Source organism: Diaphorina citri, unplaced genomic scaffold (genome assembly GCF_000475195.1).
Source record: "Diaphorina citri unplaced genomic scaffold, Diaci psyllid genome assembly version 1.1 scaffold967, whole genome shotgun sequence".
In the NCBI taxonomy this organism is placed as follows: Eukaryota; Metazoa; Arthropoda; class Insecta; order Hemiptera; family Psyllidae; genus Diaphorina; species Diaphorina citri.
The window spans coordinates 34,094-58,588 of record NW_007378398.1 but is presented as its reverse complement, the minus strand read 5'-3'; the positions used below and the strand labels follow the sequence as shown (position 1 = coordinate 58,588).

Here is a 24,495-nt window from a genome sequence, read left to right as displayed (position 1 = left end):
ACTAAATAACTATGTTACCGTGAACAATGTGAACATTTTAACAACAGTGAACTATAGAGTGTTTTCAATATGTTGAAAGTTCTGAGTGCTTTCTTCCTGGTTTCTGGCTTGAAGGAGTATTCATGTCGCAATCTTGACTTGTCAAAGGCAGAATGGACTGTTACCAATGCAAACAAAAGTGAGTGATTTGTACTAATTGAGTAATTGATTCTGTAGAGCATAGCGCATGGAGAATTGCGCAGGTAGACGGAAGTGATGAGTGATTTGTACTAATTGAGTAATTGATTCTGTAGAGCATAGCGCACGGAGAATTGCGCAGGTAGACGGAAGTGGCGATAGAGCGACGACTTCAAACCGCATAGAACTGGTCAGCTCCCATGGCGTAGTGGTCACTGCGCTTGCCTTGCACGCGGGAGACCCGGGTTCAATTCCCGGCGGGCTGCAGTGAGCATCAAAGTTGGAGCATAATAACACAAAGAAACGGCATTTACATGTGGATTTTATCTTGAACGGATAATGTTCGTTCTCAGAACGGCTGGTTTTTCTCGTATCCTGTCTTTCTTCTCTCTTCGATTCCGGGATGATAAGACCTTAGCAGTTACAGTTCCCTCTATCAAACTTCTTTTTTTAAAAAAGGCGAATTTATTGCTTTTAGTGTAGTGTATTTAGCGGGGAAAGACATTTGTGACAAGCGTTTATGCTTAACACAATAAAAATCCCTTTCTTTCTTTTGGTTTTCTTATAAGGCTCCCGTACGTCTCTTCTCCATTTCAGGTCTCACGTTCTACTTCCTAGTCAACAATGTACCCATTTTTGCCAAAGGTTCCAATTATATCCCTGCCCACATCTTGCCTGAGCAATCAGCGAATCTCTTTACTGTAAACCGGCTGCTGTATTCAGCATATCTGAGTCACACCAATATGATTCGTGTATGGGGAGGAGGATTGTATGAGTCAGACATGTTCTATGCTGTATGTATTACTCTATCTATTTAGCATACGACGAGTATGCTCAAAGATTCTTCATGTGTTGAATATGTGCGCCAAATTTCATCAAACTTGGTCAAACCGTTTGAGAGTTATACTGGAATCATTTAATAGAGGGGCAATTTAATAGAAAAATTATCGAGTTTTTATTCCTTTAACTTTGCCACCTTACTTAGTTAGCTTGGCGCGTCTGCATTGTAAGCGCTAGTCCGCTGGTTTGATTCCCGCCCGGGGCGGATTTTGTCCTGAACGGATGATGTTCGTTCTCGATTCCCGCCCGGGGCCGATTTTATCCTGATGGGATAATGTTCGTTCTCGGAACGGCTGGCTTTCTCCTATCCTGTCTTCCTTCTTTCTCTCTTCGATTTCGGGACGATAAGACCATAGCAGTTACAGTTCCCTCGGTCAAACCTCTTAAAAAAAAAAATCCACTGGACAGTTTCTCGAAAGAAAAATACACCTCTACTCTGTCATGTATTTTATCTTCCTAATTATAATAGTGCTTGTTTATACTACTCGTATAGGACTGAAAAGCCCCTTTACCTTTCCTATCCTGTCTTCCTTCTCTCTTCGATTTCGGGACGATAAGACCATAGCAGTTACAGTTCCCTCGGTCAAACCTCTTAAAAAAAAAAAATCCACTGGACAGTTTCTCGAAAGAAAAATACACCTCTACTCTGCCATGTATTTTATCTTCCTAATTATAATAGTGCTTGTTTATACTACTCGTATAGGACTGAAAATCCCCTTTACCCCAGCAGTAGGCTACCACTATTATTGTGCTCAAATTCTCAAATTATATTGAGGATAAAATTCCATACCTCGGCTGGGATTGAACCCGTGTCCTCCTGTTTACCAGGCGATCGTCCTAATTAGCTGAGTTTGTTTGTATTGCAGGTATTCACATTCCCGCCTCTGTACCGGGTGGTATTTATTCAGATCTCATCTCAGCACAAGTGATACCCCACGATATATTCTACAGATTCAATGATGTTCATGTACGCTGGGTAGCTCATGATGATTGGGTCTACACAACTAGTTTTACGGGTAAGTGAAAATAATCTGGCTTGGACTACAATCTGAGTACGCGTCCAAAACGGGGACAAAAGACCATGGACCATTGACCCTAGTCTGGTCTGGTGTGTCCATAACGGAGCTTGGAACCTCCTGCTTATTTAGATGCACTTGAATTTTTTGAGGTTAGATTGGTATCAAAAATGTACAATACAAAACCATCGACCTTCGCAGAAATAATACTCAGCTCAGTTTGTTAATTTTCAGAGAGGATCGGGGATTGGTATCAAAAATGTACAATACAAAACCATCGACCCTCGCAGAAATAATACTCAGCTCAGTTTCTTAATTTTCAGAGAGGATCGGAGCTATGGTCAATAATAAGTTGAGACCGCTTATATTCATTAGAATGGGTAGGGATTAGCATAGGGTTGGGGCTCCGTTGTGGACGCCTACTAAGGTTAGATGGCCGGCCTGAGGGATTTAGGATCTGGCTCATTGGCAGAGTAATTCACTGAAAAGAACAGTTTTTTTTTTCACTCACTCTTCACATATCTATTCAACAGTACCGAAAGAGTCGCAAACCGAATACCAAGTGCTTGTATTATCCGGCGTGGACACAATATCTTCGATCTACATCAACGGTCGTTTCCTGGGCAACACTTCCAATATGTTTGTAGAGTATTTCTTCGACGTCAAACCCTACTTGAAAGAACAAGTGAGTACCAACAAAAAACATACAGATAAGACATAAGTCGTGTAGCCTGTTGGATTTCACCAACATTTTTTCATCCCCTAGAAGGCCTGTTAAGTTCCATTTGATTTGTATAGACTCAAGAGGGCTGTTAAGCTAAACGGCTGTTAGGGGCTAAAAAAAAGGTTGGTGAAACCTACCCTGCATCCATAAGGATGTTGTTGTTGTTGTTGTTAAGTTTGATTGAGGGAACTTTCAACAACGGAAGTCTTATCCTGAAATGGAAGAGAGAAAAAAGACAGAATGGGCTGCTGTTCCCAGAACGAACTGTTAAGTTTGATTGAGGGAACTTTCAACAACGGAAGTCTTATCCTGAAATGGAAGAGAGAAGAAAGACAGAATGGGCTGCTGTTCCCAGAACGAACCTTAAACAGGATAAAGTTCGCCCCGAGAGGTGGAATCAAACCCGGAACCTAGCTCTTACAGGTTTTTATCGGTTAGAGTACGGGGGGTAAAGGGACTTTGCAGGTCCTGTCCCAGCAGGATAATCAAGGTACGAGTGTGTTCTATTCCTGGGGTGCCCAATTAGGGTCCGTAATGGCTATAATTATCAGTAGCACCTCGTAGGATGACGTCACGCCCTATGCTACTATTATATGCAATAACAATCTATGCCATTGTCTATTATAGGCAGGAGATAAATACTATTGTCCACTATGCAGGTCCCTTAGCCATCATACTACATATCTTTGCTGATGGAGCAATAGTACGTATCTCAAAATTTTGACACAATATTGTAATATTACATTGATGGATGCGCTATATTTTGATGGTTGCCAACCTCAGTGCAGTGGTTAACGCGTTGAGCCTTTGTCTATTATAGGCAGGAGATAAATACTATTGTCCACTATGCAGGTCCCTTAGCCATCATACTACGTATCTTTGCTGATGGAGCAATAGTACGTATCTCAAAATTTTGACACAATATTGTAATATTACATTGATGGATGGATGCGCTATATTTTGATGGTTGCCAACCTCAGTGGTGCAGTGGTTAACGCGTTGGCATGGTCGATTAAAACCGAAACGGAACTGTATCGGAGACATCGTAGTATTCTGAATCCAGATGGGACTGGTCTTACTATGGGGGCACTCTATTGGCAATTGAATGATGTGTGGCAAGCCCCTTCCTGGTCTTCTATAGGTAAGTAAATCCTTTGGCTTATATTTTGAAACTGTAGGGGATTTTAAACTAATCACAAAATTATTGGAAGTTTATACTTCATTTTTGGAGTTTGAGCTGGACTTCTAGGATATCTTTGTTCAGGGTGTTTAAAAAAAAGTTGCCACCCCTGAAAATCCCACCAATGAATTATTAGTGGGACCTATTTGAATCGCAAATCACTAATCAATGAATTTCCCATTTTTGTTGCTTTCCCTATTGGCGAGAGAACATTTAAAAATGAAAATTTGAATTGGCCATAACTCCGCCCTTGGTTGTCGGATCGAGCTCAAACTTGTACCAAAGTACTACTACGTTCTCTAAGAGCTTTGATATGATTTACCACAAGTAGGGGGTTCCCATTTAAGATTTTAAAGTTGACCCCTCTGGGACCGCCCCTGATAGTGTCGAAAAATTGAGATCCCCTAAAAATAGGTTCCCCTTAAAAATAAAGAAATACGTGTATTCGGATTTTTGTGAATTCCCAGGGGTGGCAACTTTTTTTTTTTTTTGACCCCTCTGGGACCGCCCCTGATAGTGTCGAAAAATTGAGATCCCCTAAAAATAGGTTCCCCTTAAAAATAAAGAAATACGTGTATGCGGATTTTTGCGAATTCCCAGGGGTGGCAACTCACTTCAATGGAGGTGAAAAAGGATGAGACGAACACTCAGGAGGATGTGGTGATCGTGAAGAAACGAATGTTTGTGAAAAAGGTGATTCTGGTTATTGTTTATTTCTCTAAATATTTATTTGTTCAATTATTCTTCCCCCCCCCCTTTTTTTGGCCAGCTTAGTTAGCGTCGTTGGTAGCGCGTTTGCCTTGTAAGCGCTAGGTCGCGGGTTCGATTCCCGCCCGGGGTGGATTTTATCTTGAACGGATAATGTTCGTTCTCAGAACGGCTGGTTTTCTCGTATCCTGTCTTTCTTCGATTTCGGGACGATAAGACCTTAGCAGTTACAGTTCCCTCTATCAATCCTCTTTAAAAAATCTCTTTTTTTATTGATATCACCCAGAAAGTACATTGGCCAGAATAGCCGTCCATAGACCAGGTTTTATGTAACTGTAAAGGATTTTTCAGGCTCATCCTAGCAGTTTTTTTTCCAACGCCCGGGGTGGATTTTATCTTGAACGGATAATGTTCGTTCTCAGAACGGCTGGTTTTCTCGTATCCTGTCTTTCTTCTCTTTTCGATTTCGGGATGATAAGACCTTTGCAGTTACAGTTCCCTCTGTCACACTTCTTTAAAAAATCTTTTTTTTTTAATTGATATCACCCAGAAAGTACATTGGCCAGAATAGCCATCCATAGACCAGGTTTTGTGTAACTGTAAAGGATTTTTCAGGCTCATCCTAGTAGTTTCTCGTATCCTGTCTTTCTTCTCTCTTCGATTCCGGGATGATAAGACCTTAGCAGTTACAGTTCCCTCTATCAAACCTCTTTAAAAAATCTCTTTTTTTATTGATATCACCCAAAAAGTACATTGGCCAGAATAGCCGTCCATAGACCAGGTTTTGTGTAACTGTAAAGGATTTTTCAGGCTCATCCTAGCAGTTTTTTTTCCAAGAGGTTTGACAGAGAAGGAAGACAGGACAGGAGAAAACTAGGCGTTCCGAGAACGAACCTTATCCGTTCAGGATAAAATCTGCCCCGGGCGAGAATTGAACGGAATTTATTTTCTATTTTTCAGAACTTGGTGAAGCTGTGGTGGCCCAATGGGTATGGAGATCAGCCTCTCTACAATTTGAATGTCCTGATCACTTACAAAGATTTCAAGCTGTCGAAAACTGTGACCATAGGATTCAGAACGGTTCGTCTTGTTCAAGATCCAGTGCCTAATAATAAAGGTGAGTAAGATATGACTATTTGGGGAGTGATACTACTCGCTTCCATGGTAAATCTTTAAAACCATAAGTGCTCCCTGGGTAGTTCAAAATGAGTAGTCTAATGAGCATGATGCGTCCCGATGTTTTGAGGAAAATTACTTGATAGTCAATTCCCAGCTTTTGTCAATAACTTTAGTCTTTCATTGGGCACTGTTGTATTCATCGTGCTATCGCCGATGGCTATTTACAGAGAAACCGACCTTTTGGTATTCAATTCCCCCAATAAAAAAAAAAAAAAAAAAAAAAAAAAAAAAAAAAACACCAACTAAGAATTCACTTTTTACTGTTTTTTTTTATTATTTTATTTTTATAAAGATTCAAATAAGAATGCCCTTTTCTTTCAGTTGTGTGATAAATACGGCATTCTGGTGTGGCAAGACATGATGTTTGCGTGTGTTTGCGTGTGCTACCTACCCCACTACTGGCGAGTTTCTTCAGTCTGTATCCACGGAGATAACGCAGCAAGTAAGGCGCCTTCAGAATCATCCGAGCATAGCGATCTGGGCTGGCAATAATGAAAACGAGGTCGCCCTACGCCAGAACTGGTGAGTATGAAACAAACCTTTATTTTTTCGAGATAGAATAGAATATACCCTGTTCAATTGTTTATCCCTTTCACCCCGGCTTATTTTAGGAAGAATCTTTCAATTTTTCTGATCAGGCATTATTATTTGGGCTTTATATAAGACCTCTACAAAGTTTAATGTCCTCCTAGGACTACCGAACAGAAATCGATATGGAGACAAAACCAGACAAGTTACTTAGCAAAGTGAATTTTACTGACGTCTTAGATCACAAAAGAAACATTTGGAAAACACTGGGAACGGATTTTTTTCGATAGATTTGGGATGATATATCCCATTTTAAAGATCATGTTTCTGTGGGGCGTATTGTCCCTTTAGGGGTGAAAGTGTTATACAGCGAAATGAGACTGAAAAGTCCCTTTACTCCCGCACTCTAAACTAGGTCTTATGTATTTGGTAATCGAAACCGCGATCTAGCATTTACAAGAGTTCAATTCCCGATGGGTCAAAGTTTTCTCGACTCTGCACTTATGTGGAATCTGTCTTGGATGATGATTCTCTCTCCACTTTCCTCCTACTCTCTCTCTCTTCTCTCTCTCTCTCTCTCTCTCCATCTAGTTATAGTTGTTCTTAGATTAAAAACCACACACTAATGAATCTAATGATGATTATTTTAATGAAACCTTCTGTGGAATTAAAGTAATCTTTGTATGTATTGTTTAGTCAATGAGCTAGGTCAAGTTGAACATTACATGTTTAGAGACCACAATAGTGTAAAACGGGCATAATACTCATAAAGCCTAATGTGGTCTCCTGACACCTGACCGAGAAAACTCAAGTGCAGAACCTAACGAGAAACGGAAGATTGGTATCAAAAATGTACAATACAAAACCATCGACCCTCGCAGAAATAATACTCAGCTCAGTTTCTTAATTTTCAGAGAGGATCGGGGCTATGGTCAATAATAAGTTGAGACCGCTTATATTCATTAGAATGGGTAGGGAATGTAGGGATTAGGATAGGGTTGGGGCTCCGTTGTGGACGCCTACTAAGGTTAGATGGCCGGCCTGAGGGATTTAGGATCTGGCTCATTGGCAGAGTAATTCACTGAAAAGAACAGAGTGAGTCATAAAAAGAACGACTCTTTTAAGTGAACTACTCATTTACTGAGATAGATCTTAAAACATGAAACTCACTCTTCAACACTTATAGTTGAAGCTAGTTCTGAGTCATTGATTCGCTGAGAGTTAGGAATGTTAAGATCTGACTGATTGAGTAGTCCACTGAAAAGAGTCGTTCTTTTTCATAACTCACTCACTCTTTATACATCTCTAGAAGAAATGAAGAACAAAAGGAAACTCATTCCACGGGAAATGATAACTGGGGAGCATGGCTCCATTGGGATTCGTTTTTAATAATTGACCAGTTTATATGCAGTTTCTCGCGTTTCTATAACGTAGTATCATGAATAGAGGGATAGTGTAGTTATAAAGAGGGATAAGTGTAATTGTGTATAGGTACAATGATGTCTAGCGTGTAATGAGCTAATCTCCACGGTAAAGTAATTTTTATTATAATTACTTTTTAAAAAAGTAGTTTTTATAATCATTACTTTAAAAAAGATTATAATCATAAAATTAAAATGTGAGGGGTTAGGTGGAACAAAATGCTCAGTATTGTGATGGTACTTGGGTTTTCGTTACAAATGTATGTATATTTCCAGTAATTTTTCAAGGTATGCGAGTTTCATTGTCCTAATTTTGTAACTAAATTCTCTTCGTTTTAATATTTTCTTTGATTAATTTTGATTGTTTTACATCGCGAAAAAAAATCATCAGGCAAATGGGTTTTGTTTACCACAAAAAAAATTCTAAACAGAACTTTCATATTTGATAGAACGATAAATACTTAACACAACATAAATCTTCACTGTTTGTTAACACACTATGCGATCGGTCAAATTTCAGGTATTCGACCTCTTGGAATGAGTCATTGTATTTTGAAGAATATCGCGAACTTTACGTGCAGACGATTAGATCCATAGTTACGAAAGAGGATCCTACTCGAGAGTACGTTACTTCGAGTCCCTCAAATGGCAAACTATCGGAGAAAGAGAATTTCATCGCGGACAACCCATATGATCCGTTGTATGGAGATAGTAAGTTGGGAACTATTCATAGGTGCAGTTTTTTTTTACACGATATTACCCAATTTTTGACTGTATAAAAAGAATGAAAATTTCTCATGACTCCTGGTAATAATGTCCCCTAAACTTTGTCATTGGACTCTGAAACCCACCTCAATTCCTGCCCACCCACAAAATAATTGACTTTGGAGTGCAATTAAGACAGAATGAACAATGTATATTATAGATATTCTTATTCTGACAATAATTATGAAGCGTCTGGCCCTAACTAACCCTATTCCTCTCCCAGCACACACATACAACTATTTCGTCAACACTTGGGTCCCATCCAGCTACCCTGTGCCACGCTTCTGTTCTGAGTATGGCTTCCAATCTCTGCCCTCTCATTCGGCCCTTGCCCAAGTCTCTCGCCCTGAGGACCTGACTAACTTAACCACAGCGTTCATGACCCACCGTCAGCATCAACCAATGGGGAACGTGTATTTAGTACTACTTATCGAACGCCAGATGGACTTGCCTAAAGAAGATCCTAGTATGCGAACGCTGATTTACTATACACAGGTAAGTAAGTAAAGTCTGGCTTTATGGTTGGGCCAAGGGCCATTTTACCAATGCCAAAAAAAGTAAAGTTTCTTATTCATATGACATTAAAGTTTAAATTGCCAGTTAGCTTGGTTGGTAGCGCGTCTGCCTTGTAAGCGGTAGGCCACGGGTTCGATTCCCGCCCGGGGCGGATTATCCTGTCTTCCTTCTCTCTTCGATTTCGGGAGGATAAGACCTTAGCAGTTACAGTTCCATCTATCAAACCTCTTTAAAAAATAAGTAATCTCAGTGTCAAAAAAAAAAAAAAAAAAAAAAAAAAAAAAAGGAGGGGATTTTTAAATTAAAAAAAAAAAAAAAAAAAAAAAAAAAACAAGGTAGGTATATTCTATTCTATTCTGCAGATAAACCAGGCATGGTCGATTAAAACCGAAACGGAACTGTATCGGAGACATCGTAGTATTCTGAATCCAGATGGGACTGGTCTTACTATGGGGGCACTATATTGGCAGCTGAATGATGTGTGGCAAGCCCCTTCCTGGTCTTCTATAGGTAAGTAAATCCTTTGGCTTATATTTTGGAACTGTAGGGGATTTAAAACTAATCACAAAATTATTGGAAGTTTATACTTTATTTTTGGACTTTGAGCTGGACTTCTAGGATATCTTTGTTCAGGGTGTTTAAAAAAAAAGTTGCCACCCCTGAAAATTCGAGAACCGTTTGGAATTCGCAAAAATCCGAAAACACGGATTTATTTTCAAGAAGAACCTATTTTTAGGGGATCTCAAAAATGAAATTTAGACTTTCGGCCCTGATGGCCTCCGGGGTTCAAAATGGATGTTTCAAAATTTTATTTTTGGGACTCAATATGAATCATTAGTGGGACCTATTTGAATCGCAAATCACTAATCAATATGAATTTCCCATTTTTGTTGCTTTCCCTATTGGCGAGAGAACATTTAAAAATGAAAATTTGAATTGGCCATAACTCCGCCCTTGGTTGTCGGATCGAGCTCAAACTTGTACCAAAGTACTACGTTCTCTAAGACCTTTGATATGATGTACCACAAGTAGGGGGTTCCCATTTAAGATTTTAAAGTTGACCCCTCTGGGACCGCCCCTGATAGTGTCGAAAAATTGAGATCCCCTAAAAATAGGTTCCCCTTAAAAATAAAGAAATACGTGTATTCGGATTTTTGCGAATTCCCAGGGGTGGCAACTTAAAGTTGACCCCTCTGGGACCGCCCCTGATAGTGTCGAAAAATTGAGATCCCCTAAAAATAGGTTCCCCTTAAAAATAAAGAAATATGTACGTGTATTCGGATTTTTGCGAATTCCCAGGGGTGGCAACTTTTTTTTTTGAACATCCTATTGTTCGACTAGAATATTTCTGCACGCTCTTTGTTGATTTATAATTCTTTTGCTATCCATGCACATGCCAAACCTTAGTGGTGTAGTGCTTGACGTAGTGGATTTCGAATGTTAAGACTAGTGGTTTGTGTCCAAGTCAAGTGACAAAATCCAACAAGAAGTATTGATCGGGGAATGACATTAAATTTGTAACAAACATTCGTATCCCAACACAATCAAAATGCCTTCTTCTAATATGTTACTAAATCATTTGGCCTAGTGGTGGACACAGGACACGGTAGGTACATGAACTTTCAGACTTAGTGACCTGAAATTTTAGACGTTGAAACTTGAAACTCGAGTACACTATTATTCAGCGCTTGTATACAAGGTGTTCATTGGAAAATTTGGACTTTCCTTCAGAGAAAATACGACGGAGACATGGGAAATGTTGAAACTCTTTTGAGCCTTTTCATAATTTTGGCGGCTGAACCGTACATTTCATAACTTGGCCATAAATAGCGTCCGAACCGTACATTTCTCGAGACTTGGCCCAGGGACACTTTTGATCTACATAAATTATCGAATCTCTCTGAAAAGTTCTGAGAACTGCGAACTCCTTTTAAGCTTTTTTCCAGTATAGCCCTAAATAGCAGAACTTTGGCTCTGAATAACATCCGGACCGATCTTGATCTTTTTTTCCGTATAGCCCTAAATAGCGAAAATTTGGCCCTGAATTGCACCACGCTGTATAGTATACTTCCTAGCAAACATAATCCCAGAGATATTTCCCTTGTCAAGGACTGAAAAATATTTGCATGGCTGACTTTTCATTCAATCAAAATTTGAAATTTTCCCACAGTCCACTCAGCATTCTGCTCTCTCGCTCCCTCTCTCTATCACTCTCTCACACACCCTCCTTCGTTCCCTCCCTTGTTCTCTCTATCTCTCTCGCTCCATCCCTCTCTCCCTCCTCCTCCTTTCCCTCTCTATAAATGAATAAGGAAAAAGCCTCCCTTGTTCTCTCTATCTCTCTCGCTCCATCCCTCTCTCCCTCCTCCTCCTTTCCCTCTCTATAAATGAATAAGGAAAAAGGGGGATAGAGTAGTAGTAGAGGGAAGAAAAGGAGAAAAGGGAGAGAATGAGGAGTGAACAAAAATGAATTGAAAACGAGGGAGAAATGGAGGGATAAAAAAATGAAAGCAGAGAGAGGGAAGAATGAAAAGAAAAGTTAGGAGAGGAAGGATAAAGAGGAAAAGGAGAGAGGAAGGAGTTAGGAATAAGAATTAAAGGAGAGACAGAGGGAGCAATGAAAAGAAAACAAGAAAAGTTAGGAGAGGAAGGATAAAGAGGAAAAGGAGAGAGGAAGGAGTTAAGAATAAGAATTAAAGGAGAGACAGAGGGAGCAATGAAAAGAAAACAGAGGAGAGGAAGGATAAAGAGGAAAAGGAGAGAGGAAGGAGTTAAGAATAAGAATTAAAGGAGAGACAGAGGGAGCAATGGAAAGAAAACTGAAGAGAGGAAGGAGTTAAGAAAAAGAATTAAAGGAGAAAATGGGAAGAAATAAAAGAAAAAGCAGAGAGGGAGAAAGGAAGGGATGAAGGAAAAGTGGCGGAAAGAGTGGGTGATAAGCTGTTTTGACAAACTCACTGCAAAGAAAACAGAGGAGAGGAAGGAGTTAAGAAAAAGAATTAAAGGAGAAAACGGGAAGAAATAAAAGAAAAAGCAGAGAGGGAGAAAGGAAGGGATGAAGGAAAAGTGGCGGAAAGAGGGGGTGATAAGCTGTTTGACAAACTCACTGGTGACATTGTTGATAGTTGTAAGCCTTACCTTTTCCTCGGCTCACTCAAGTGCAGATACTTTGGACGAGGTGAGAAGATTTTGGGTGGTGGTCATTTAGTATAGGCGGGGGAGTTTTTTTTTTTTTAGAAAACTCTGGAAAGAACTTTATCTTCTAGGACCTGGATCCAGGCAAAAAAGGAGAGGGAGAGAAGAAGGAAAAGAAGAAGTTGGAGATGAGAAGAGGAAGAAAAGGGAGGAAGAAGAAATAAAAATGATATTATATTTCTCCCCCAAAATTTTCCCTCAGTTTTTCCCGCTCCCATTTTCCCCCTTCTTCCATCCTTTCTCCCATTTCCTATCCTTTCTCACTTTTACTTTTCCCATCCTTTCTCCCCATTTCTCCTTCTCCCATCCTTTCTCCATTTTCCCTTTTCCCATCCTTTCTTCCTTTTCCCATCCTTTCTTCCTTTTCGCATCCTTTCTTCCTTTTCACATCCTTTCTCCCTTTTCGCATCCTTTCTCACTTTTCCCATATCTCATCCTTTCTCACTTTTCCCATCCTTTCTCCCTTTTCGCATCCTCTCTCACTTTTCCCATTTCCCCCTCCATTCTCCCTTCTCGACTAGCAAAAGGAAAGGATAATAATACGGTGGGAAGTTAACTTTCGTGGTGTTCTGCTCTAATGATGTCGCGCGGTTCAAAAAATACTTTTAAACACTTGACGACGATGTTCATGGAAATTATTTTCTGAAAAATGGGGAGAGATAGAATGAAGCAGAGTGGAAAGAAGTGAAGACAAGGGGAGAAATGGGAGGCAAGCAAGGAGAAAAGTGTTTTTTTTTTTTTACTTTTTTGGGTGAAAATTATTTCACTTTTTTTAACCTTCGTGCGAAGGACAATGAAGTATTAAAGCACCTAAATTAAAATAAAATAAAAATTAATGAAGTATTAAAGCACCTAAATTAAAATAAAATAAAAAGTGACAGATTTCTGGATATTTTGACTGTTAAGTTGTCCAAATTCTTGAAAGAGATAGGATAGGAGAAAGCCAGCCGTTCCGAGAACAATTAACTTTTTTTGTTTTCAGAGTTCAGTGGTCGGTGGAAAATGCTGCACTTCTACTCGGTCAAATTCTTCGCCCCCTTCATTATTTCTCCCACTCTCTCACTGCCGTCGAATAATTTGACGTTGACCTTGGTCAATGATAATCTGACCAACATAGATGATGTGGTTCTACATGTGTATATCTACCGGTGGAACTCGATGGCTCCAATCAAACACCTGAAGAAATCTTACACTGTGGTGAGTGAATCTAATTTATAAACTTTTTTGATGGTCTTTTTTTTTTTAGGTTTGATAAAAATACGCTTTTACGGATACAGAACTTTGTACAAGTACTCACAAACTAGGTAAAATAATATCTACTTGATAGAGGGAACAGTAACTGTTAAGGTCTTATCGTTCCTAAATGGAAGAAAGAAGGAAGACAATATAGGAGAAAACCAGCCGTTCCGACAACGAACATTATCCGTTCAGAATAAAATCCGCCAGGGCGGGGATCGAATTTATAAACCTACTAGCAACAAATAGAAACAGGAGTAAGGTAAAATAATATCTACTTGATAGAGGGAACTGTAACTGTTAAGGTCTTATCGTTCCTAAGTGGAAGAAAGAAGGAAGACAATATAGTAGAAAGCCAGCCGTTCCGACAACGAACATTATCCGTTCAGAATAAAATCCGCCAGGGCGGGAATCGAATTTATAAACCTACTAGCAACAAATAGAAACAGGAGTGAGTGAGAGAAAGTTTCAAAGCAAGTGTTAACATTTCAAAGAACCTCAAATCCAGTCCAGCGCTCGCCTATCTACTCATAGAGAAAATTTCAAATAAGGGCAAAAACTTCTCCTTCAAGTGTTTCAATAACTTGAGTTTTGTTCAGAAAACTTCCTACCTCTCCCTCTGCTTTGCACCTTTGAGAGAAAGTTTCAAAGCAAGTGTTAACATTTCAAAGAACCTCAAATCCAGTCCAGCGCTCGCCTATCTACTCATAGAGAAAATTTCTAATAAGGGCAAAAACTTCTCCTTCAAGTGTTTCAATAACTTGAGTTTTGTTCAGAAAACTTCTCTGCTTTGCACCTTCTTTTTCTTCTTCTTCTTCTTCTTCTTCTTCTTCTTCTTCTTCTTATTCATGATCCAACAAAGTTTCACATCTAACACCCAGCTGGTTTTTGTGTCCTAAAGGCACCAATGTAGGATACAGGATAACGCAAAATTCACCTTCCAATAGCGGACAAAACCTGTGGAACCAAGAGTGTCCGTTATTCGGAGGTTTCACTGTTAATAATAAAGCTATCGAACAGCTGGTTTTTGTGTCCTAAAGGCACCAATGTAGGATACAGGATAACGCAAAATTCACCTTCCAATAGCGGACAAAACCTGTGGGACCAAGAGTGTCCGTTATTCGGAGGTTTCACTGTTAATAATAAAGCTATGTCCACACGTAGTCGACGGCCGACTATGTGTGGACTCTGTGTACACAGCTCAAGAATAAAGTTGACTTTAATGGACATCTATTGGTTCACTAGACAGATTATACTTTCACTTTATTTGTTCACTAGCAATTACCTACCGATTTATTTGTTCACTAGCAATTACCTTTTGAATTGACATTGATTTCAACCTAAATGCTGAAAGGTACACAAATGCTGATATTTCTGAACATCCACCAAAAGGTAATTTTCATCTGAGGGACTGTATTCCTATGCTTATATTTCGAAAACTGGCCTTCAAGTCAACACTAGGTACCCTTTAAAGGATATTCAGGAATATCAGCTTAAATACATAAACAATACAGACGAGACGGTCAGGTGACTTCTGTTTCACCCTGTACCAAAAGGTAATTTTCATCTGAGGGACTGTATTCCTATGCTTATATTTCGAAAACTGGCCTTCAAGTCAACACTAGGTACCCTTTAAGGGATATTCAGGTATATCAGCTTAAGTACATAAACAATACAGACGAGACGGTCAGGTGACTTCTGTTTCACCCTGTTTATCTTTTTAAAGTTGTTCGTTTCGTTTCACACAAGATAACTCACTAAAGACCTGATTGTACAACAGGTTTGCTGTACTACAAGTAATTTAGTGAACTATAGAACTCTTTCACAATAAGGGCCCCTACTCGGCCCTCAATGACCCAATCAGACCCATTGTTCAAGAGAAAACTAAATATTTGTATTCATTACAAAATAGCTAGTTTCGATTAGCGAAAATTTTCGTTTCCCAGTATATCATTCTTTCTAACAATCTACATAACATTCACTCACTCTTCACATATCTATTCAACAGTACCGAAAGAGTCGCAAACCGAATACCAAGTGCTTGTATTATCCGGCGTGGACACAATTTCTTCGATCTACATCAACGGTCGTTTCCTGGGCAACACTTCCAATATGTTTGTGGAGTATTTCTTCGACGTCAAACCCTACTTGAAAGAACAAGTGAGTACCAACAAAAAACATACAGATAAGACAGAAACGGAAAAAATCAGACATTGGTAAATAGTAAGTGAGTGAGTCATAAAAAGAACGACTCTTTTAAGTGAACTACTCATTTACTGAAATAGATCTTAAAACATGAAACTACCAACAAAAAAAAACATACAGATAAGATATAAGTCGTGTAGCCTGTTGGATTTCACCAACATTTTTTCATCCCCTAGAAGGCCTGTTGAGTTCCATTTGATTTGTATAGGCTCAAGAGGGCTGTTAAGCTAAACGGCTGTTAGGGGCTGAAAAAAAGGTTGGTGAAACCTACCCTGCATCCATAAGGATGTTGTTGTTAAATAAGTCGTGTAGCCTGTTGGATTTCACCAACATTTTTTCATCCCCTAGAAGGCCTGTTAAGTTCCATTTGATTTGTATAGACTCAAGAGGGCTGTTAAGCTAAACGGCTGTTAGGGGCTAAAAAAAAGGTTGGTGAAACCTACCCTGCATCCATAAGGATGTTAAGTGAGTCATAAAAAGAACGACTCTTTTAAGTGAACTACTCATTTACTGAGATAGATCTTAAAACATGAAACTCACTCTTCAACACTTTATAGTTATAGGGTGTTGAAGCTAAGATCTGAGTCATTGATTCGCTGAGAGTGAGGAATGTTAAGATCTGACTGATTGAGTAGTCCACTAAAAAGAGTCGTTCTTTCTCATAACTCACTCACTCTTTATACATCTCTAGAAGAAATGAAGAACAAAAGAAAACTCATTCCGCGGGAAATGATAACTGGGGAGCATGGCTCCATTGGGATTCGTTTTTAATAATTGACCAGTTTATATGCAGGATATGCAGTTTCTCGCGTTTCTATAACGTAGTATCATGAATAGAGGGATAGTGTAGTTGTGTTATAAAGAGGGATAAGTGTAATTGTGTGTAGGTACAATGATGTCTAGCGTGTAATGAGCTAATCTCCACGGTAAAGTAGTTTTTATTATAATTACTTTTTAAAAAAGTAGTTTTTATAATCATTACTTTAAAAAAGATTATAATCATAAAATTAAAATGTGAGGGGTTAGGTGGAACAGAATGCTCAGTATTGTCATGGTACTTGGGTTTTCGTTACAAATGTTTGTATATTTCCAGTAATTTTTCAAGGTATGCGAGTTTCATTGTCCTAATTTTGTAACTAAATTCTCTTCGTTTTAATATTTTCTTTGATTAATTTTGATTGTTTTACATCGCGAAAAAAAATCATCAGGCAAATGGGTTTTGTTTACCACAAAAAAAATTCTAAACAGAACTTTCATATTTGATAGAACGATAAATACTTAACACAACATAAATCTTCACTGTTTGTTAACACACTATGCGATCGGTCAAATTTCAGGTATTCGACCTCTTGGAATGAGTCATTGTATTTTGAAGAATATCGCGAACTTTACGTGCAGACGATTCGATCCATAGTTACGAAAGAGGATCCTACTCGAGAGTACGTTACTTCGAGTCCCTCAAATGGCAAACTATCGGAGAAAGAGAATTTCATCGCGGACAACCCATATGATCCGTTGTATGGAGATAGTAAGTTGGGAACTATTCATAGGTGTAGTTTTTTACACGATATTACCCAATTTTTGACTGTATAAAAAGAATGAAAATTTCTCATGACTCCTGGTAATAATGTCCCCTAAACTTTGTCATTGGACCACCCACAAAATAATTGACTTTGGAGTGCAATTAAGACAGAATGAACAATGTATATTATAGATATCTACAAGATGAGTGTATTCCAGAAGGTTACTTCAAAAGTTATCCTAAGACGTTGGGTGACCGAAAACTTCGCTCTAAAAGTTTGGATTGAATCCAATACTTTCTCATTGGTAGGTATTTATAGCTGGGTTTTCCATGTGCATCTATTTAAAGTACATGGTTTAAAACAAACTACAACTCCTATGGAATACGATATTATTCGAAACCGTCTTTCACATTTTTTGTTCCTTAATTATTAAAAACACAAAAAAAAAAAAAAAAAAAAAAAAAAAAAATCTAAACAGAACTTTCATATTTGATAGAACGATAGATACTTAACACAACATAAATCTTCACAGTTTGTTAACACACTATGTGATTGGTCAAATTTCAGGTATTCGACCTCTTGGAATGAATCATTGTATTTTGAAGAATATCGCGAACTTTACGTGCAGACGATTCGATCATACCTTGCCAAGTTTTAATTTGTTATGGAAAATTAGTAAGACGTTTGTTTTAGAAAGTTTTTGTATTAAAAGTTAAGGATAGCATGTACCTTGCCAAGTTTTAATTTGTTATGGAAAATTAGTAAGACGTTTGCTTTAGAAAGTTTTTGTATTAAAAGTTAAGGATAGCATGTACATATGTTTAGCGAGTAATAACACTGACTCTGGAATCATAGTTTGAAACGAGATTAATGAGTTGTATTTAACTCTACAAGATGTCCGTTGTATGGAGATAGTAAGTTGGGAACTATTCATAGGTGCAGTTTTTTTTTACACGATATTACCCAATTTTTGACTGTATAAAAATAATGAAAATTTCTCATGACTCCTGGTAATAATGTCCCCTAAACTTTGTCATTGGACTCTGAAACCCACCTCAATTCCTGCCCACCCACAAAATAATTGACTTTGGAGTGCAATTAAGACAGAATGAACAATGTACATTATACCTGCAAGATGAGTGTATTCCAGAAGGTTACTTCAAAAGTTATCCTAAGACGTTGGGTGACCGAAAACTTCGCTCTAAAAGTTTGGATTAAATCCAATACTTTCTCATTGGTAGGTATTTATAGCTGGGTTTTCCATGTGCAATATGTGCATCTATTTAAAGTACAACTCCTATGGAATACGATATTATTCGAAACCGTCTTTCACATTTTTCGTTTTCCAGAAAAAAGCATGCTCAGAAATAGCTTGGATACTTCCCATGACGGCTGAAATCAAGGGCTATACTCTCGATGAAATCTTCATAAGAACTACCGTAACAGATTCGGCTGAAAAGCCTGTAACTCATGATAACTTCTTGTTCCCAACCTCATTGAGACGAGCATCCAAAGTAATGAAACCTGCAAATGTTACGGTAAGCTGAAGGACTCTTCAACATAAGAACTACCGTAACAGATTCGACTGAAAAGCCTGTAACTCATGATAACTTCTTGTTCCCAACCTCATTGAGACGAGCATCCAAACTAATGAAACCTGCAAATGTTACGGTAAGCTGAAGAACTCTTCAATAGTGACTATTGGTCCTACAAATTTATTTTTGTATCTCTTTTGCTTACCTTTAAAATAGGCCATTCTTCTAACTTTCTAGCATTATTCAAGCTTTACGCATTCAACTTTTGGTCAATCGTAAATTCCCAAAGGGGTCATCAGGATTTGACCTCCAAGTTTGGGCGTTTATATGATCTTCATAAGAACTACCGTAACAGATTCGGCTGAAAAGCCTGTAACTCATGATAACTTCTTGTTCCCAACCTCATTGAGACGAGCATTCAAACTAATGAAACCTGCAAATGTTACGGTAAGCTGAAGAACTCTTCAATAGGTAGTGACTATTGGTCCTACAAATTTATTTTTGTATTTCTTTTGCTTACCCTTAAAATAGGCCATTCTTCTAACTTTCTAGCATTATTCAAGCTTTACGCATTCAACCTTTGGTCAATCGTAAATTCCCAAAGGGGTCATCAGGATTTGAACTCCAAGTTTGGGCGTTTATATTTGTAATTTATACTTTCAAATAAAGTTTTGGCAATTGTAATTGTACCTACTCCCAATTTAAGCATTGAGAGTAAAATGAGAACTATTGATTGTCGTTTATCGTTTAAATTTTGGTTTCTGCTCATGCGCAGGAGTTCAAAAGGACTATTATGGTTATTTGGAATCTGCAAATTTTCTTTTATTTTCCATTCTCAGATAAAGTCAATCAGGCAGCTCCAATCAGATCAATACGAGATTCACTTGAAATCAGACAACATTGCCCTGTTTGTGTGGCTAGAATTGGACCTTCCTAGAGTGGACGAGACGTTGGTGTATTTTTCAGACAATGGGTTTCATATGATAGCAGAGGATCATATTATTAAATGTACAGTACCTGGTGTGACGCCACAAGAACTACAACACTCCATCAGGATTCAGGGTAAGTTGTTTTAAAGTAAACGCAAGGAAATTGGACTTTTTGCTTCCTAATATAAGCATAATCCATACCGTCATAAGGTTAGTACAGAAATATCATAGCCCCAAGAAAAAAGAACAATTCAAAAGCGTCTATCGACTTATAGTTGATGTAATACTCATGCATTAGGATATTTATGTCCATCAGGATTCAGGGTAAGTTGTTTTAAAGTAAACGCAAGGAAATTGGACTTTTTGCTTCCTAATATAAGAATAATCCATACCGTCTTAAGGTTAGTACAGAAATATAGCCCCAAGAAAAAAGAACGATTCAAAAGCGTCTACCGACTTATAGTTGATGTAATACTTATGCATTAGGATATTTATTATTGATTGAACTTTACTAAAATAGCTGTACCTACTCTCGTTGTTGTGTTTCAGTATTCAATGATCACAAGTCGTAACCACTTCCATTTGATGTGCTTGTTGGGAAAATTATCGATCTTGGAACAAGAAAGATATCACTATGGGAAAGCTGATCCTGGTCATTCTAAAGAAAGATCAAAACCGAGCAATATGAAGGTACTTAAACATGCTTTGTATTTCCTTGGAAGATTAAAATGTATTTAATAAATTTTATACTTTTAAAAATGCTTGTCGGCATCACAGTTGTAAAATTGTTAGTGTAATTGTCATTGGAGTCGGGTTACTTTGGATCTGAGTGTGTCTTTCGCCGTTCAACTGTCATCGTCCTCCAGGATTTCATCAGCTGTGTCTGTGGCCACATCGATATAGTCCAGTTCAAGTTGCAGCAAATTGTCTCGGGCATCTATAAAATCATCTTCCTCCATTCCCTCGGAAAGGTACCAATGAACAAACGCGCGTTTTTCGAACATGAGCTCGAACTTCTTGTTCAGTTTGGACCAAGCCTCTGCCATAGCTGTCGTATTGGTCAGCATGGTTACTAGTTTATTAGAGGGTGCCATGTCGCCGCCTGCTATCACGGACGGTTTCTGTTTGTTGATTCCGACCTGTGTGAAAGAAAGGGTTTGCTTAAAGCGTCAAGTACCTCGTTTCTCTTAACCAACCTCAGTGGTGCAGTGGTTAACGTGTAGGACTTTGGATCTGGAGGTTGGTGGTTCGAGTCCAGGTGAAGCCATAAAATTGATCTATGTGTAATAATTGGGGAACGGTATTTGTGACAAGCATTTAAATATACTTAACACAATTAAACATTTCTCCGTCCTTTCCTTTTACCTCGTTTCTCCTTTGAATCCGCCAATAAAACAATTGGTAATCGCTGTATTTTATGAGAGCCTCTGGAAATTTAACTCGAAGGAGAGAGAGAAAAAAGTATACATGATAATAAACCTGTTTAAATTCAGTCCCAAATAATTGACCCACCTTGAATCCCGTGGGACACCAGTCCACGAACTGTATGTTCTTCGTTTTGACCTTGTTGAGGGCATAGTTCACCTCCTGAGGCGTGACATCACCTCTGTATAGAAGACAGCATGCCATGTACTTGTGATTGGTGACGTTACATTTGACCAGCTGATTGCCCGGATGGAAACACTCCGCCGTCATCTCAGCCACCCCTGGGGAAATGAAGAATAAATGGTTTAGTGTAATGCCTGGGGCATACTCCGCCGTCATCTCAGCCACCCCTGGGGAAATGAAGAATAAATGGTTTAGTGTAATGCCTGGGGCAGATTAGTCACCCCTGGGGGGAACTAATGAAGGATAAATGGTTTAGTGCAATGCCTGGGGCAGATTAGTCACCCCTGAGGAAATCAAATAAAAGTTACATGGTTTCGTAATATGCTTAAGGCATGTCTCAAATTTGGACTACATTCAACCCAAAAAGCCCTTGTTGTATGTCTACGTTGATTGGTCTAAGAAACACTCGAAACAGTCTGAAGTCGAAAGTTATCTTAAAACAGCCAAAAACCTTTTGAAAATCCAACAATGATCCCCCAAGTCCCAAACGCTTTCATGGAGATTTTTCTTTTCCTTTTATGGCATCTTGTATCGGGAAGTTTGTGGGGAAAAATCCTTATAAGCATCAATGCAAAGAAATTTGACGTTTTATAAAGTAGAAAATGAAATCTGTGTTTTGTGCTGACCTAGATTTTCGTGTATTGTCTTCGTGCAAGTCGATATCGGGGAGAAAGCTGCCAGGGGAAAGTGGATTCTGGGGAAGGGTACCAGGTTGGTTTGGAATTCAGAAGTTTGTGGGGAAAAATCCTTATAAGCATCAATGCAAAGAAATTTGACGTTTTATAAAGTAGAAAATGAAATCTGTGTTTTGTGCTTACCTAGATTTTCGTGTATTGTCTTCGTGCAAGTCGAGATCGGGGAGAAAGCTGCCAGGGGAAAGTGAATTCTTGGGAAGGGTACCAGGTTGGTTTGGAATTCGGACAGGTCCACGTTGAGGGCGCCCTCAAATCGTAACGAGGCGGTTATGGACGACATCACCTGAGATGTCAGATGGTTGAGGTTCTGATAGGCGGGTCTCTCGATGACACAAGTTACCTCTCTATTCCTAAATAATGTAGGGGATAGCCCCGAGCCTTAGGCTTGCCAGGAATGGTAAATTTGTACAATCATGTTGCACCGTCAATTTATGACCCAACGTTTGAGTGAGATTTACCTAAACCGCATGTTGAATTAGGTTTGTGTTAGATTTACTCATAGCCCCAAGGCGTTCAGTGTTAAGCTGTGTCCACACATAGTCGACGCCATCGACTGAAACCGTACACTGCCTCGACAACATAGATTCACCTCGTCGATCGACGATCGATTGACGGCTTCAGATATGTGTGTGAGATTTACCTAAACCGCATGTTGAATTAGGTTTGTGTTAGATTTACTCATAGCCCCAAGGCTGGGGACTACGTTTGTGTAAGGTCTATATAGAGGTTCAGTGTTAAGCTGTGTCCACACATAGTCGACGCCATCGACTGAAACCGTACACTGCCTCGACAACATAGATTCACCTCGTCGATCAACGATCGATTGACGGCTTCAGATATGTGACACAACTTTAAGGTTGAATAAAATGAAAAGCTATTCAGAAATGATAGATATATTTAGGAAGTGTGACGAGGTAGTTGTGAGATTTACCTAAACCGCATGTTGAATTAGGTTTGTGTTAGATTTACTCATAGCCCCAAGGCTGGGGACTACGTTTGTGTAAGGTTTATATAGCCCTAAGGCTGGGGACTACGGATTTATGTTGAAATGTGTTGTTGACCTTTTAGTATGCTTAGAGACTGGTTGGACACAGCGGCTAGAAACACCCTGTAGATTAGAGGCCCAGGAAGGAAATTTATTTGACTTGTCCAAAAACCACTCGTTTGTAAGGGATGTGGAACACATCGCGCCCTATTAGACCATGTAGGTACCTAATAAATACGTCCTGATTCTGATAACTTTCCCCCTGCTAAATCCGCCATAGTAGGGATGTGGAGAAACCCAAGGAAAAATACAATGTGTGTTAGGAAGACGAAGTATGAGGATGGAAAGAATGAGGGTAGAGAATTCAACGGAGAGGACAAGAGGAAGAGAAAGAAAAAGAGGAGTGAAAAATAAAAAGAGAAGTGTGTGTTAGGAAGACGAAGTATGAGGATGGAAAGAATGAGGGTAGAGAATTCAACAGAGAGGACAAGAGGAAGAGAAAGTGTGTGTTAGGAAGACGAAGTATGAGGATGGAAAGAATGAGGGTAGAGAATTCAACAGAGAGGACAAGAGGAAGAGAAAGAAAAAGAGGAGTGAAAAATAAAAAGAGAAATCAACAGAGAGGGAGAGAGAAATACTGTAAGAAGAAGGAGGACATAAAACTAAGAGGACCACAGAGGAAAAGGCAAAGAGGACGGTAAAAAGAAAGAATTGAAGACCGATCATCAATAATGTGCTAAGTGCCAAAAAGTTCAAACTGAGATAATTAGGTTTTTCTTCCTGGTTTACCACGGGCACATACCACTACCCCCATCTTTCGGGATTTTTTTAAAAAAAATTTTGGAACGTTGTGGAGCTTAGCGCGTTTTACAGCGTATGTTCACTGGTACATAATAATGTGCTAAGTGCCAAAAAGTTCAAACTGAGATAATGAGGTTTTTCTTCCTGGTTTACCACGGGCACATACCACTACCCCCATCTTTCGGGATTTTTTTAAATTTTTTTTTGGAACGTTGTGGAGCTTAGCGCGTTTTACAGCGTATGTTCACTGGTACATGGAACGTGAATCTGTACCTAACTCAAATTTTATATTTTTGGCACTTAGCACATTATTGATGATCGGTCTTCAATTCAACAAAATGGACGAGGAGAAAGAAAGGAAAAGAAAAGGAACGTAATGAGAAGGAGAAAATTCAACAAAGAGGGTGAGATGAAAAGAGAAAGATGATCTAAAAAAAGAGAGAATAGAAAAAAAAATTTTATATTTTTGGCACTTAGCACATTATTGATGATCGGTCTTCAATTCAACAAAATGGACGAGGAGAAAGAAAGGAAAAGAAAAGGGACGTAATGAGAAGGAGAAAATTCAACGAAGAGGGTGAGATGAAAAGAGAAAGATGATCTAAAAAAAGAGAGAATAGAAAAAAAAATAATAAAAGAGAAGGACGGATGAGGAAATAAAGAGACAGACTGAAATGGAGAAAAAACAAAGCTTAAGAATTGGAAAAGTGTAAGTTAAGAGAGAGAGAG

The 24,495-nt window shown here is 38.8% G+C and overlaps 3 protein-coding genes across 4 annotated transcripts in view; 2 read left to right on the top strand and 1 right to left on the bottom strand.

The window, feature by feature from the left end:
* LOC113469131 (beta-mannosidase-like) lies at positions 1-6,316 on the top strand (the record flags this gene model as incomplete). Its single annotated transcript, XM_026826605.1, is given in 7 exon segments — positions 1-178; positions 1,884-2,033; positions 2,567-2,718; positions 4,538-4,630; positions 5,606-5,762; positions 5,892-6,007; positions 6,146-6,316. Coding segments are annotated over 7 exon segments (948 nt in total).
* Positions 6,202-20,344, top strand: LOC103513399 (beta-mannosidase). 2 transcript variants are annotated; one of them, XM_026826610.1, is made up of 9 exons: positions 6,202-6,346; positions 8,294-8,484; positions 8,762-9,033; positions 9,417-9,564; positions 13,232-13,446; positions 18,563-18,640; positions 18,774-18,884; positions 19,588-19,810; positions 20,227-20,344. In XM_026826610.1, the coding sequence occupies exons 3-9, from the start codon at positions 8,917-8,919 to the stop codon at positions 20,247-20,249; spliced, it is 915 nt and encodes a 304-aa protein (XP_026682411.1). In that variant the 5' UTR covers positions 6,202-6,346; positions 8,294-8,484; positions 8,762-8,916; the 3' UTR covers positions 20,250-20,344. The 2 variants fall into 2 exon arrangements, with proteins under 2 accessions (XP_026682411.1, XP_026682410.1); XM_026826609.1 differs by lacking the exon at positions 18,774-18,884 and having other exon boundaries at positions 18,563-18,751.
* An 18-nt stretch (positions 20,345-20,362) lies between these two features.
* LOC103513407 (tubulin alpha-4A chain-like) overlaps positions 20,363-24,495 on the bottom strand; it is an 8,631-nt gene continuing 4,498 nt past the window's right edge. The window contains exons 5-7 of the mRNA XM_026826611.1: positions 22,104-22,263; positions 21,190-21,383; positions 20,363-20,816 (exon numbers count right to left, since the gene is read on the bottom strand). Coding sequence (XP_026682412.1) covers positions 20,523-20,816; positions 21,190-21,383; positions 22,104-22,263 — 648 coding nt within the window. The 3' untranslated portion in view covers positions 20,363-20,522. The remainder of the gene's footprint in view (positions 20,817-21,189; positions 21,384-22,103; positions 22,264-24,495) is intronic.